The 15,848-nt window shown below is 53.1% G+C and overlaps 1 protein-coding gene across 3 annotated transcripts in view; it reads right to left on the bottom strand.

Annotated features, from left to right (window-relative positions):
- Window positions 1–15,848, bottom strand: part of LARS2 (leucyl-tRNA synthetase 2, mitochondrial) — a 111,217-nt gene that overhangs the window by 35,293 nt on the left and 60,076 nt on the right. For all 3 annotated transcript variants that reach the window (XM_053669320.1, XM_053669321.1, XM_053669322.1), the window contains 3 exons: window positions 12,660–12,767; window positions 11,074–11,233; window positions 1,467–1,571 (listed from right to left, as the gene is read on the bottom strand). In XM_053669320.1, the coding sequence (XP_053525295.1) occupies window positions 1,467–1,571; window positions 11,074–11,233; window positions 12,660–12,767 (373 nt within the window). The remainder of the gene's footprint in view (window positions 1–1,466; window positions 1,572–11,073; window positions 11,234–12,659; window positions 12,768–15,848) is intronic.

The raw sequence follows: 15,848 nt of genomic DNA, 5'->3' as shown, positions 1-15,848 counted from the left end.
ATCGGGGACGACCAAGGCCTGCTGGGCCGGCCTCCGGGACTCAGAGAAAGAGGTTCTTTGGTGCTTGGCTCTGTGGGGCTGGGCTCGAGCAGCATCCCCCCCGCCCCGCCCAGCAGTGGCAAACAAAAAAAAACGGTCTCTAATGTCGCCCAACGCCCCCTGGTGGCCACCTCGCCCCCCGGGGGGAGGACCCTTGCTTAAGGGTTGGCAGCGAGGACTGCTGACGTCCTTGTGGAAGCCGCATGTCCCGTGCATCTGAGAGGGGCCGAGCTCAGGGAGACCCCCGAGAATAAGCCCTCGGGAACGACGGCCTCAGTGGGGGCTTCACGCTGGGAGACAGGCTCTGGGGCTCCTGGGTAAGACGGAAGCCCCGCGGCTGGTGCTGCCGGCGAGCTCACTGACAGAGAACAGCGAAGGAAGCCCACGCAGGCTCACGGTGAACCCGAAAGATGCTGCAGGCTGAGGACAAGCAGTAACACCGCGGCACAGGGTTCGTGGCCGAGGAGGAAAAGTCATTTACCACCTTCCGAAAGTGTGCGGTTCAGACTAACGAGGGGTGACACTCACATGAGGGCTCGTGACATGGGATTGTCTGGCCACACAGAAAAAGCTCTGGGCCACAGCAGCAGTCACTTGGGCTTGGGACACTGTGCAGTTTGTAACGTGCAGGTGAGACGGCAAAACTGCCACCTGCTCTCTCTCATTTGATTTGTTTCTGTCCTTAGAGAGCCACAGGCAGTAACTCAGAAAAACTGTGGGAAACCGTGACAACAGGAAAAGTGATTTTCCAAGCACACCTAGAACATCAGATTTTCTTCCTCCACGACACTCAGTCTGTGTCAGTAATCTGACGGAAATGCCAAAAGGAACTTGAGGGCAGACCGCAGACGCGCTGTCCCTGAGCTGCCGTCCTTGGTTCCTGCCCAGACGTCCCTCGGGGCCGACCCCAGAGAAGGCTCGCGCGTGCGTGTGGCTGCCGAGGATGTCGCTTACAGCTCTAAACGTGTCGTCAGCGTGCCGCCGTCTCATGGTCCTTTTCTCGGACAGCTGCGGTCCACCTCCTCACAGAGCCTTCGCCAGAACCCCAGCCCACGTTGGCGCAGGTGCGCAGAGCCCCCACCTCGGGAGCTGTCGTGGGCTCTGGGTCCCAAAATGGGACTTGCACTCTGCTTGCACTGTTCCCGGGTCACAGGTCGGAGTCTCACCAGCCAGGTGTTCTGGTGAAATCCACAGGCCAGACGTCTTTTGTTATTCTCAGTAGCAACCGGCAAGGTGCGATACACTTGATGTTTTCAAATGCGGTCCATGCACAGGGGCGATTACATGAAGGAGCACCCACTTTTACAAAGCGGCAAACGGGGTCACGGAGTCCACAGTCGGCTCTTTCGCCTGACGGCAACGGGCCAGTGTTCTGACTTTAAGCCTGCTGAACACATTACCCCGACTGCGCTGCAGTAGCCGCTTACCTATTTTTGAATCCAGAGAGCCCTCAAAGTCAGCTTCGGCCAAGATGACGACAGGGACCTCCTGCTGGGTGAGCATGTTCACAGCTGTCACGGGCGTGCGGCAGTCTGAAAACGAGAGCAAAGACCGGTGGGTACCACTCGGCTGGGGCCGCCCGAATCTCAGAGGAGACAGGTGAGAAACATAAGCATCTGAACGCCTGTGCTTTGTGCTAAGAGTTAAAGAGCATGCGCTTTGAAGGCTTTAATTGGATAATTCACACCAGCAGAAAATCAAAAGATTAAACAAACACATGAAAATGTCCGTCCGTGCTCATAAAGAAGTGAAAATGGCATTTTTACTTTCCAGATGGCGGAGGAACGACATTCCCACCACCCCCCTTTCCTTTTGAAAGACACCCCAAGGAGACAGTTGAACGAGCAACAGAGAAATCTACCTATGGTAAAACTAGGAGACGTCTGGAATTCCAAACCGTAACACCGGAAGGTAGAAGTAGACAAGAGAGCAGAAAATGGCTGAGCAGAGAGACTTGCAGACACACAAAGTCGAAACAGTTTCTTGCCACGCACCCTTCCCTAGGAGATACTAAAGCATGTGTTCCAGCAAAATGAAGGGGTAAATCAATACGGAGACAGACACGGGATCCGGGAAACAGAGGACCGACACAGGACAGAGAGCAGGGGGATATCCGCAGAACACAGGCGGGGGGGAGTCCCAGGAGGAGAGGGGAGCAGCAGGGGCCCGGAGGGCGACCAGGTCAGTCGTGAGCAGGACACAGGGCCCAGGGAGCATCTTCAGGATAAAAAGGGAATTGATACATTTGTCTGACAGGTTAGAATATGTAGAAAACCACAGTGCGAAGAGTTTTAAAGAGCTTCAGGGAGGGTGTGGGAAGACTTAGAAATTCAAAGAATACCAAAGCAAATGAAAAAAAAATGAAGACATCATGAACTTCAGGAAAAACAGAAGGTTATATAGAGAGGAAAATGGAATCACAGTATCCTTGGCTCAGCTGTGAATGACATTCATGGGGTCACAATAAACACTCCGTCTGGGACTATCCAGAACAGCGTGCCATCTCAGACGAAGCCAGCTACAGCGCCGCGGCAGGGGGATGAGCCATTCGCACAGGAACCTGCGCCATGTACACGGAGAACTGGGAAGACAAAGACCGAGTCCCAAAAGAGGTGAGGAGAGGATGACCTCAATTAGTGAGTTCACCTGGGCTTACTGCGGCATAAGCCTTTATGAACTCTTACTGTTTGTTCTTGCTGTGTTTTAAGCCTTTCTAATTATCTAAAACATGTTTTACAAACCCCAAAGTTAAAATAAGCCTGGTAACCGGGAGTTATTTTTCAGAGGTAAAGGCAGGCTCCGTAGGCATCTGAGCCAGCTCTGTCCTCTTTCATCCCAGGTGTCAGGAAGACAGGCTGGGGAACGGCGGGGACAGAGTGAAATGTGACCCGCATGGGTCCCCGGGGCTGAATTCAGCCAGCAGGCACGGCACCGCGGCACCGCGGCTGGGAGGCACCTGCTGCCCAAGCTGCTGAAGGGCTGAGACTCTGCAGAGCGGAGACCCAGACTTCTGGATCCACGTCGTCCCATCTCAATGACGAGGTGTACGTGGGCAAATTCTGCAGTGACGTAATGTTATGAGAAGGATGGAAGGCGAGAGGACAAGCACGAGGTTATGTCTGGAACTGGGGGATCCAGAGAGGGCAGTCCAGGCCTATCCTGCCGGCACAGGGAGGCCTGCACCAGAGACACAGCGTGTGGCGCGAACGGCCAGCTGACCCCGTCCATGTCTGCCCTGCCCACCCCCATCTGACTCAGCAGTGACACCTCTGGTTGGACACATGGCAGCAGAGCTAACGGCGGCACCGAGCAGCACCGCTGACACTAGTTGTGGCCACGGGTACTGCAGAAGCAACGTCTAGTTCACGCCCTCAAAGGGAAGGGGCGTATGCTTCTTCCCCACCCCATCCTCCCCAGGATGAAGGGCGGAGCATGTCAGACCTCGCAGACAGGGCGGGGCTCCAGCAGGGCGGGGCTCCAGCAGGGCGGGACCCAGCAGGGTGGGGCGGGAGCCTGAGAGCGCCTGGGCCCACTGCCTCACCGAGCAGACCTGTCAGGACCACTCTGAGCTTCACGTGGGCAAGAAATAAACCTGTCTTTTTAAGTCCCTGTTTTCCTAGGACTCTGTCACAGTCACCAGACTCACAGTTTAAGTAACAGACGCCCAGAGGAATGAGCACTGGTGGGTGAGAAGCTACTGCCGCTGTTAGTAGCACTCTCTGACTTGCCATGTGATACACACATACCACCTGGACTGTAAAAAACAAATTAATTTTTAAAAAGAGAGATGGAATTAAAGTAATCTTGAAGAACTTTCATTGCATGCCCAAGGCGGCAAACCCTTTGGGAAGGGCTGGCCCAGTGTTCGTGCAGCCGAGCTGACCCCCACCTGCCGTGGGAGAGCACCCGTGAACTGACGCGGCCTGTTCGGAAACCGGGCAAAGCGACTCGGAGCAGGAACTGGAAGAACGTTCACAGCCTCTGACCAAAAAGACTGCTCTCTCGGGAGTCTCTAAGGAAGTCATCCCGTGGGGGCGAAGAGCGAGGTGGCCACAAATGTCCACGGCAGCCACCTTTGTCACAGCACCGAACGTGAAAGTGGCCACATGCTCACTATGACGGGAAAGACTGAGGATGTCACGGAAAAGTGAGTTGACAGAGTATTATGTATGGGTTAAGAAACAATTATGAAGTCCGCAGGAAAAAAGGTTTTTTTCTGATGTCATACTGAGTGAAGACCAAGAGTAAAGACAAGCAATGATTCTGAAGGCACACGCGTGTGGACGCAGGAATTAAAAAGTAACAGGACCCACTTCCAGCCAAGATGGAGGCGTAGGTGGACACGCTGTGCCTCCTCACACAACTAAAATTAAGGATGACAAAGATTTAGAAACCAAAAAACAACCAGAACTGACAGAAAACTGAACTGTACCGAAGTCCGACAACCATTCATCCAGACTGGTAGGAGGGGAGGAGAGGGGTCACGACAGGAAAAGCGGTGGCTGGCGGACCCCCAGGCGCAAGGTGGCAATGGGCAGACCCAGTGAGACGCGCAAGGTGGCTGGCTGACCGCAGTCACACATGGCACACAGATAAACCAGGCAAAAACAGGCAGTGGGACAGACCGCGCAACCCAGGGCGCCAGAGCCGGGAAATAAAGTCTAAAGCCACTGATTGAAAACACTTGTGGGGGTTGAGGTGGCGGGAGAGACTCCCAGCCTCACAGGAGAGTTCGTTGGAGAGACCCACAGGGTCCTAGAACGTACAGAAGCCCACCCGCCCGGGAACCAGCACCAGAAGGGCCCAGTTTGCTTGTGGGAAGCAGCAGAGGGGACTGAAATCTGAGAGAGAACGGAACAAGTGCCATTGTTCCCTCTCAGACCCCACCCTGGTGAACACCTCAGGCTCCACCACTCATACATAACAGGCACAACCAGACCAAAAGAAAAAAATGGCAAAGGACAAATAACAAAGAAGAACTTCCCTGATCTGGAGAAGGAAATAGACTTCCAGGAAATCCAGGAAGCACTGAGAGTCCCAAAGAAGTTGGACCCAAGAAGAAACACACCGAGGCACATCATAATTACATTAGCCAAGATTAAAATGAAGGATAGAATCCTAGAAGCAGCAAGAGATAAGGGGACGGTCACCTACAGAGGAGTTCCCATCAGACTGTCAGCTGATTTCTCAAAAGAGACCTTACAGGCAAGAAGGGGCTGGAAAGAAGTATTCCAAGTCACAAAAGGAAAGGACCTACATCCAAGATTGCTCTATCCAGCAAAGCTTTCATTTAGTATGGAAGAGCAATAAAGTGCTTCCCAGATAAGGTCAAGTTAAAGGAATTCATCATCACCAAGCCTTTATTTTATAAAATGTTAAAGGAACTTATCTAAGAAAAAGATAAAAAACATGTACAGTAAAATGACAGCAAAGTCACAATTACTAACAACCACACCTAAAACAAAAACAAACTAAGCAAACAACTAGAACAGGAACAGAACCACAGAAATGGAGATCACATGGAGGGTTAGCAACAGAGGAGTGGGAGGAGGAGAAGGGGGGAGAAGGTACAGAGAATAAGTAGCATAGACAGTAGGTAGAAAATAGACAAGGGAAGAGCAAGAATAGTATGGGAAATGTAGAAGCTAAAGAACTTGTGACATGTGGACATGAACTAAAGAGGGGAATGTGGGTGGGAGGGGGTGTGCAGGGTGGCAGGGAATGAAAGGGGGGGAATGGGACAACTGACATAGCATAATCAATAAAATATATTTAAAGAAAAGTAACATGACCCTGCCAATGAAAAGGCAGGAAGTTGAATCCTACCTCTCCTTATTAAAAAATTAACTAAAAACTAAATAAAGACCTAAATGTAAGATCTAAAACTATAAAAGTCTTAGAAAATAATAGGTGTAAATCTCCTTGATCTTCGATTAGGCAAGTTTCTTAGATAAGACACCAAAAACTAAAGCCAAAAAAAAAGATAAATCGAACTTTATCACAATTAAAACTTTTGTGCTTCAAAGGACACCATCACGAAAGTGAAGAGACAACCTACAGAATGGGAGAACATTTTTATAAATGATAGATCTGGTAAGAAACTTGTATCTAGAATATGTAAAGAATGATCAAAACTAACTAAAAAACTCGATTTACAGAGGGGGTGGGGATAACGGAGGAAAGAAGGGGAAAGGACCCATCAAAATGCCTGTAGGAATGACCCGGGGACGTGGACAACGGTGGGGGGACCGACTGTGGGAGCAGGGGGAGGGCTGGGTGGAGGGCAAAAGCGGGAAAAAATGGGACAACTGTAATAGAGTAACAATAATAATTTACAAAACCAATAAAAACATGTAACGTAATTAAAAAATGGGCAGAGGATCTGAGTGGACATTTCTCCAAAGAAACACGAATGGCCAGTAGCACATGGAAACCTGCTCGACATCACTAGCCAGGAGGTGAACACACATGCCAACCACAGCGGATGCCCCTGCACACCCACGAGGAGGACCACGGTCACACAAGCGCTGGCGAGGCTGAGGAGGAACCGGAACCCTCACGGCCTGCCCCCTGCTGGTGGGAACAGCACACAGCGCAGCTGCCGTGTGAACCAGGCGGACATCCCTCAGCCGCTTGAACACGGTCACCATGTGACCCCACTACTCCACTCCCAGGTGGACACTCCAGGAATGAAAACGAACATCCACGCAAAAATCCGCACGAACGTTCACAGCAGCCTTATCAACGTAACAGCTAGAAAGCGGAAACAACTGATACAGCTGTCAAGTGGTGAACAGATGAACACACCGCGGCCTCCCCCGACGGGGCGTCGTTCTCACGCAACGAGGGAGGCAGTGCTGGTGGCACTGCGGCACGGGCAACCCGAAAACAGGACACTCGGCGAAAGAAGCCAGTCGCACACGGGCGAAGACCGCAGGTTCCGCTGAGACGCAGTGTCCAGAACGGGCCACGCTGATGGGGACAGAGAGTGGGTAAACGGCTGCCCAGGGCTGGGGCAGCGGGGGGCAGGGGGTGCCCACTACCAGGTCCGAGTGTCTTTGGGGGCCGGATGAAAATGCTCTAAACCTGAGTGTGTGGCAGTTGTATGGCTCTGTGCGTGCCACTAAAACCATTAAGTCATACACTTTCAGTGAGTGAATTCTGCAGTATGTGAATTATACCTCAACAAAACTGATACAAGAAAAACATGAAAAAATATAGAGTACTGCATTAAGGGGCTGGATTTTTTCATCTTTCCCATAAAAACTGTTATAAATTTTTTTAACTATTTTATTTATTTTTAGAGAGAGGGGACGGGAAGGACAAAGAGTGGGAGAGAAACATCAATGTGTGGTTGCCTGTCACGTGTCCCCTACCAGGGACCCGGCCGGCAACCCAGGCATGTGCCCTGACTGGGAACTGAACCGGTGACCTTCGCTTCACAGGCCCGTGCTCAATCCACTGAGCTACATCAGCCAGGCCTGTTCTGCATTTTTAATTAGAAAAAATTTGGTCTTTAAACAAATATTAGCAGATTTGTAATGACAGTACAATAGCAAAATACATGCTTGCTACGCTGGGTCAGAATCTGCTTCTTAAAAAGAGCACTACTAACATCGGAAGTTCCTAAGTCCAGGTTTCCCCACATTTCTCGTAAATCACGTGCAGGTGATGCAATGCCGGAGGCCAAGGAAATCAAGAACAAACCCGAAGCCACTGAAGCGCTCGGCACAGCCAGCACGTAACAGCTGAACGTGTTGTAACTACAATGGGAATGTCCTGGGCGAAAGGGTGCCCTCCGCGCTCAGGCCACACACTGCCAGGAAGGCAGGTCTTCTGTGCCTTCTGGAAAAACGGCTACGTGGCTTCCAATCAGTGGCCAGCAAAGCTGTGAGTGCCCTGTGCCGTGGTCCCCGGGGACACTCTGTGGAGACGGGGTTCTGTGCTCATGCAGTGTGACAGGCACTGCTTGACTCCTGCTCTTCGGCGGTCACGGCACACATCAGCACAGCAAAGCTCCTGAGATGCCCAGCAGCAGAGGAAACTGGGGATTTCTCTTCCCTCCAGGTTAGGGGGGCAGAGAAGCCCTCCACCCCCAGAAACCTCCCTTTGCCAGTAGAAACACTTGGTTCAAGAATGAACTATTTTCTGTTCCACCTCATGCGGACACTGGAGGGAGGGTGAGACAATAGTGAGCAATCAATTGTTTGATGCTCTGGAGCTTCCAGAAGATGAGGCTACTGCTCTCCAGTGTGTCAGCGACAGCCCTTTAGAGACCTCATTTACTCTTTCAGCAAAAAAAGTGCCTTGCACAGACCCCTGGTGACTCAGCGCTGGCATGAATGGTTCCAGGGCTCAGGGTTCGACTATTTCAGCGAGTATTAGGAAGTAAGAAAAGACTCCAGGAAAAGCCAGGACAGCTTCTAGAACCCTGGTGGTATTTCCCTCTTGATGCTTTTAATGGCTTCCAGTCCCTGTCAAGTTGGAGCTCACATAACAGGACGTCGTCAGCGGCGGCCAGCCAAGAAAGAGGTGATGTCAAAGGGTGCGGAAAACTCGATGCCAAAAACCCCACAGAGGGGGACCTCACTTCCTGCTCTCCTGAAGGAATCTGTACCGAATTATGGGGTGCTCACAAAACCCAGTGCATGTCGTCAGTGACGACAGCAACCCAAGCCAGAAGTCAGGGAGCTCTGTCCCTGCCCCTCCACTCAGAGCCGTGCTGTCCCTCAGTCTTCACCGTCTCCTCACTAATGGGGGACACTGCCCTCCTGCCCTACTCTGCCCCTCCTGCCACCCTCTGCCACCCTCCTCCTCAGTGCCAGTCACAAGTGCCTGCTGCCCTGACTTCCCGTGGTCACGGCTCTAACTCGAGGAAAAGCCCAGCCACCTGGCTGCGGTGAGCCCGCCGGCGATGGGAAAGGACGATGTTCGGGTTTCGGGTGCGACTTCCAAGGCCACAGGAGGCACACTCCATCCTCTTACGGCCGTTCTAATCCACCTTCCGGGGAAACTGCATTATACTCAGAGCGACCTGGCCTTCCGTGATTAATGCCGTGTCAACTGCAAATTCAGCTAGAGACTTTGAATAAACTGACATCCACAAAAAGAATACTTCCACTCTGAAAACGAGAACTGGAACATTTAGAGGCACGTGTGATGTTCCAACTGGAATTATTTCAGACATTATTCAGAGAGAGGAGAACGCAGCTAATGAGTCACTCACGGCTGAAACGGCGTGGTCAGGCCCGGACAGATGTGCCGCCGCCCGGCTGATTGGGAAGACACTGCTCTTGGCGTTTCTCACACATGAAAATGTTTTAAATGTACACAGTGCTTTTCATGTCAGGAATGCCATCTTTATAGCTCATTAGCTCATTCACCTCCTGTTCATGTTGCCTCATTTTAATTTGTGTCCCCAAATTAACCATAAGAAAAAAAACCTAAGGGCTAGATGTTTACACTTTGAGAAATTATTCAACCATCATGCCCCGAGGACCATCGAAATACTCAGGACAGCAAAGACTGTGGGTTTTCCCTTGAAACCAAATGGTGGAAGATCCTGATTTTTGTGAGTAGAGAATAAAGCCGAGAGCGAGCTACTTTGGGCCTTATAAGCACACAATGCAATTTCAGAGTCTTTTCTCAATTTCGGTCTACAACAGCAAAAGAGATGAAACCCAGTCATGTGCCTGTGCCGGGTTGATGACCCACGGGAAGGTCATCTACGTGTCCCCGAGGGCGCAGCACGTCACAGGCTCTTAGGAAGTGCTGCCTGGCTTGGACTCTGGCTTTCAGGCTGTAAGGAAACCATCAGAAGTTGAAACGACATTGTCTGTCCTTCCAACTTGATGTCAGGAAGTGTTTTGTTCTGGTGATGTGAAGAACAGCAATTTGAAAAACAAAAAAAACTTGATCTCACCACGCAAAACATTTTTGTGAGTTAAATAATTCAAAGAGATCCTAGTAAGTCAGACTGTGCGTGCTGTAGCTTACATGCTACAAAAAGAGAACAGGGGTGAGATTTTCATAGAAATACTTAACATTTCTCTGAAGAGCTCATTCTAATCCAGAGGGGACTTCCTTCCGCCTGCCCAGGACCCCTCACCCCTTCCTCTGGGAAGAGCCTCTGAGTGTGATTTGGACAGCTACCCCCTCCCCACTGGTGAGTCCTCGGGGGCCCATCAGGAAAGACACCTGGCCTGCCCTTGGCCGATCAAAAGGCACTCAGACAGCTGTCCCAGCAGCAGGAGTCTTGAACCCAGTGTCCCCAGCACTGGGAGATGGGCGGGGCGGGGGGCATCCCCCATTCAGGGGCACTCCCCCGCTGCCCAGACCCCCAGGGCTGCAGCCCGTATCTGTCCCTTCCAGACGGGCTCTTCAGGACCTCCTCTGGTCAGCAAGCTCCCCAGAACCTCCCGGTGGGTCCCCCTCTCTCCGGGTTAGCTGGTGGTGGGTTCTGAGCCCACAGTCACAGAGCCTGACACAGCGGCCCTCCCGAGTCCTTAGTGACCGGTTATATTTGCTAGGCCAGTCCCAGGGCACCTGCATCTGTCCGCTGAAGACCACCAGGGAGCAGGGCTCTGTCTGCTCAGATGACTATGTGAATTCATTCAATAATCAAATGAAGTTGTTGAGAACATTGCCTAATTCTCAGCGGCTTCCTTCCTGCCCGTCAGGTCACTTTTATTTGATGATGGAATTATGCATGAAGCGGGAGAGTTTATTCCTATCAGAAAAGAGCTTTAAATCTAGGCTCTATTGTATTTAAAGGCAAAGTGCTGAGCTTTCAGCTGGGAACTCAAGAAGCACACAATCGAGTAATCACAGTGGAACCGTGGGGGACGGGGGTAGTAATGTAACATTTTCAAAGCTCTTTTGTAATCCTTGTGCTTTACAGTAAAGAAACAGAAAGCCCAGCCGAGGTAAAGACCGAATCATGCACACGACCGGAGAGAGGCCGTGAACCCCGGAGGGGCTGCCGGGTGCCGCGGAAGGCCCGTGCTCCGGCCCCGCCCCAGCCGGCAGACTCACCTTGGCCCGGCACCAGCGCCTCTCGGAAGGCCTCCTTCAGGGAGCTGTGCCCGTGCAGGAGTCTGTGGCTGGGAGTGACAGCAACGTGGGACGCGCCGTAAATGGCCTCGGGGGTGGCCGTGTAGGCGGTCAGCTTTTCTCCTGTGACTTGCCCGTCAACCTGGAGGGGGGAGAACACAGTCATTTCACTTCCGGTCCTCCCTCTGAGCGGCTGGGCCCCCAGCTCGGTCCCCGTCCCGCCCCCTCCTCAGTGGCCAACACTGGGGCCAGCTTCTGGCTGCAGCCCCAGGGGTGTGGGACCCGAGATGGACCCTGGCAGGGACAGAGGAGGACAGGAGAGAAGAGGCTCCCCCTTCAGAGGCCCTGCCGAGTGCCCACTGCCAGGCCCCTGACCACAGCAGGTCGCGCCACGCTCAGAGAGAGGCCACCGGTTTCCCCAGCTCCTTTGTTCATGAGTCAGAAGTAACTGTCGACGTTACAGTCCTTGTCCTGAGAAAGGAGGTACGTTCTCCTGCAGGACTGACGGTCTGGTAAAAGCCGAGGCACCTACTCTTCCCACCAGAAACGGTCACTGAGGGTGACCCTGTTTGGAAGAGGAGAGAAAGGACAGCCTGGGCTTCACGACAGCGTGTTCCCAGGGCTGGTCAAATGCCTTTCGAGGAGGAGGCTCATCAGGCGCTGACTGCAGGACGATTATGCGACAGAGGACACAGAGCTCCTTCCTCCACACGCTGCTCAAACGGTATGAGTCCCAACGGCATGTGAGGCACGTACGTCCTGGAATCCAAAGTCTCCCCTGTGGCCTGTGTCCCAATTCGGTGGCACCTGCAGATCAGGCCTGGGGCCACAGAGGCACAGCCCCCTGGCCCTGTACCTGCTGGGCTGTGCCCCCCCCAACATCTCATCTTTGGGGGATCCGGGACGGAGATGGGGACCTTTCCATCATGAAGTGTCGGGAGGGGGGAGAAGGAAGGAGACATTCCACGTGCAGCAGCCGAGGGGCTGCGGGACCCACCCTTCCCCTGGTTGAGAAGCAGAGGCCTGTGACGTGGGACCAGACCCAGGTTGACACACAGTACCCCGAGAGGGTGGCCCCGAGAGCCTGGCCGGAAGGCACAGATGCGGATCTCACCCCCGTCTCTGAGAAGCTACGGACATCCTGCCCGTAGCTTCGGGGAGTTCAAGGACCCCCACAAGGCCATCTGCAGCTGGGCGGTCGGATATGGGGGCCACGGGCACTTGAAATGTGTGTGCCGTTAAGTGTAGAACAGAGCAGATTTCGAAAGCTCTGTATTAAAGAGGGTTAACTCTCTCCTTCATGATTTTTTTCATTGAACACATCTTAAAACAGTAACATTGTGAATACAATGGGCGGAATAAAATACGTTATTAAAGTCAATGCCGCCTGTTTCTCTGGACTTCTAAAGTCGTGGCTACTGGACAATTTGAAACTCCGCAAGTGATGTGTCCCCTTCCTGCCGGACGGCGCTGCCGCAGAGCCCGCGCCACTGGGTGCAGCCGTGAGCCTCAGCAAGGCGGAGGGGGCCCGTGAGCACTCCCTGTGGGAAAGGCCACTGCTCGGTCACCTTTAACACGAAGTCCAGATGGCAGCCCGCGCAGTCCCCGATCCAGTGGGCCTGCATGCCTTTTATTCCGTACCACTCCGGCAGGTCCGCCAGCCCGTCCCGCATGGCCTGCAGGAATGAAAGAGAACAAAGCGGGAGATTTGCGCGGGGCTGGAGCGAGCAAATGATGTGAGGCTTGCTGAGGGAGGGTATCGGGGGAGGCTCAGGACTAGGTCTCTTCTCGTTCACCACCGATCAGAGGGGCCCAGCAACAACGACAGGCACCCTGATTCGATTCCGGGAGATGGGTTTGACCGATTTCTCTATTCTGAGTGGGTCAAGGTTTCCCGGAAGGAGGAAAACGAGCAAGGAAAGACCGTGATTCATGTGTCTGGTGAGTATGGTTAGCCCATCCTCTCTCATAGGCTGGGAACTAAACAAAAGAAGTTCAAGCTTACTTATTTTGAAACCACAATAAACCCTTCATGTTAAGGGTGTTCCACAGCACAGCTGGACCATGTGAAAACATATTACAGCTTTGCCTTTGAAAAACAAAAGTTGATGGAAGGAAAACCACCACCTTGATTTATATAAACACTTGCCATTAGAAGAGCATATTTATTTTCGTTGTTATCTGTCTACTTCTAATCCTAAATAAAACGGAAGTTTGTTCCAATACCTCACTTCCTGTGGCCTCAAGCACATGCCAGCCAGCATCATTTGATGACGAGACACATTCCTCCACCAGACAGATTTAAAAGTAAACCACGTATTTGTAATGTGAAGAGTCCAATTTAAAATTCCTCATTGGATTACGATGGAAACAGGCAACACAACGATGCTGTGTTCGTCTGGTGCTTTGTAATTCATAATGTGCTTTCACGCCCACCTCCTCGCTTCAGACCCTCTCCCCGGCAAGGCTGCAGGGATGGGCAGTGCCCACGCCAGACGCACCGCCCGCCTGCTGTCCCCGTGGCTGCAGGGACGCTTGTGCGGTCGTGACAAACAGCACAGAGCACTTTCTGTGCCTGGCTCCCAATCCATTCTCGTCAGAACCGTGTGAAAGCTTCACGACCCGGAAATTTCTCTGGAGGCAGAAACTGTGGATAAGGAGTGCCATCAGGCTGACCGGCACTTTGTCCTTCCGCACGGGGACCTCACGAGGACCAGGCACTCGGGGCCTGGGCACACACAGCAGGATATGCCAGAGGCCCTCACTCGAAGTTCAAATGCACCAGCCCCCTCACCCATGGGGGTGTGCCTGAAACCACGCCGGCACTGGACCCTGTACCTACTATGCTTTTGTACCTACTATACTTTTGCCTATAAAGGTTAATTCACAAACCGGGCACCGCAGGAGACGAACAACAATGACAATACACTGTGATACAAGCTGTGTGAATGTGGGCTCTGATCGCCGAGACGGCCACTGAGCGGCAGCGGGCGGGCAGCGCACACAGTACTGGACAAACACACCCCGGGCCAGACGGAGTGGGACCGAGCGAGAGGCCCTCGTAAGACTCCAAACAGCATGGCATCGAAAACTCATGAGTCGCTTATTTCTGGAATTTGCCAGTTAACATTTTTCAACCACCTTTGACCACAAGTAGAAACCGTGAAAAGTGAAGCTGGATGGAGTTGCAGGAAGGGGGGGGACACCTCTGGAACCCACAAATGACACCTAGTGCTACTGGCTGGGTAACTGATCAAAACTCAACACCAAATGCCATCTGCATGGAAGAACGATGGGACCCTGGTGGTGGAGCTGAGTCAAGGGGAGAGAAAAGCCAGTGGGAAGGGAGGGAGGAAAGGGGCAGAGAGAAGAGCAGGAGACGGGAGGGAGCTGGGCGGGGGGACCGCAGGGGGGACGGAAAGTCACAAGGGCTGAGTGGGTGCAGAATAAAATCTCCAAAAAGAAGTGAAAGGAAGGAAAACAAGGAGAATTTGAAGACAGAAGCAAGGCAGGTACCAGGGAAATGGTGCAGGTGAGGGAATGAAAACTGAGGAAGGAGGCGTGTCTACGGTGGGCAGTGTGCAGGCAGCTGGAGTGTCTGCCCGCAGTCGGCTGCGACGAACAGCAGCCGCGCTGAACAGCCCGGGGTAGTGCTGCCTGGCCCACGGCAGGGGGGCCTCCCGCAGCCCGGCCATCGGCCCCGAATGACAGGCAAAGGAAGGAGGGGAGAGGCTCCACTGAGGCTAAAATAGGAATCAGACGCGTGTGTGTCAACTGGGGAAAGGACGGCACTGGAAAGCTCGGCGAGGAGGTCCAACTGTCCCTTTAACACGAGGTCACGCCAAGGCTCAGTGAAGGGAGGTTCCCTTCCTTCCTGCTGCCAGGGAACCCCAGGATGTGACACTCGGCCTTCCTCAAGGCGGAGACCCAGCTACCCAGCTGGTGATGGGGGGTCAGTTTTAACACCTGACGGTTCGGCATGGCCTGCCCTTACTCACTCTGTGACGACAGAACTGCGTCCTACCAGGAAGGCCGGCCCCGTCTCCCAGGGTGGGGTCAAGGGCACGTGGAGTCGCTGTTTTAAGGAAAATGAAGAACAGACCAACATGTGCTGATGTCACAGTGCTCCGGCTTCCTGCGACTGGGAGAAGGCTTTCCACAGGAAACTTTAAGTCTGTTATGGTTATAAATACAGTTGTCCAGAGGGACCACTGTGTTTCTCTATTTGTCTGAGCGGAAAATGACTTCTGAGGAGGCAGAAGTTTTGCCTCAGGTTCCTGACTGTTTATTATGTTTCCACTAGAGAGACCGGCTTTCGGTGTCTCAAAAACACCACACCTGCCCCGTGGCTTCGGCACATGCTGCGTTCTCGCCAGGGAACCCCGCTGCCGCGCCCTCTGCGGCGGCAGCTGAGAGAGGCGCGCCCAGGCCATCCTGTCTAACGCAGGCGCCCCTCCTGCTCCTGGCTCCTCTCTGTATCTCTAGGGCTCCTCTCCACCTGCTGGCTCGTTTGCCAACAGTCTGTGCCCCCAGGAGCCGGGACAATGCTCCCCCACCATATACGCAGCACCTCCAGTTCCTGGTACACAGCGGGCACATTGCACATGGGAAAAAAACGAGTGAACAAGAAACAGGCCTCCTCCCAAGACGTGTGGACACCGACCCTTGTCCCTGCCCTCCTGATAAAGACGAGGAAGCCGGCCTCTGAGCACCTGCCATCCCCAGGGCTCTGGCTTCAGCAGACCTGTCCCAGCGGT

This window comes from Artibeus jamaicensis, unplaced genomic scaffold (assembly GCF_021234435.1).
Source record: "Artibeus jamaicensis isolate MK-2021 breed Jamaican fruit bat unplaced genomic scaffold, CSHL_Jam_final contig_519, whole genome shotgun sequence".
Classification (NCBI taxonomy): Eukaryota; Metazoa; Chordata; class Mammalia; order Chiroptera; family Phyllostomidae; genus Artibeus; species Artibeus jamaicensis.
Note: the sequence above shows the minus strand (reverse complement) of the source record. Positions and strands in the feature narration are given on the sequence as shown.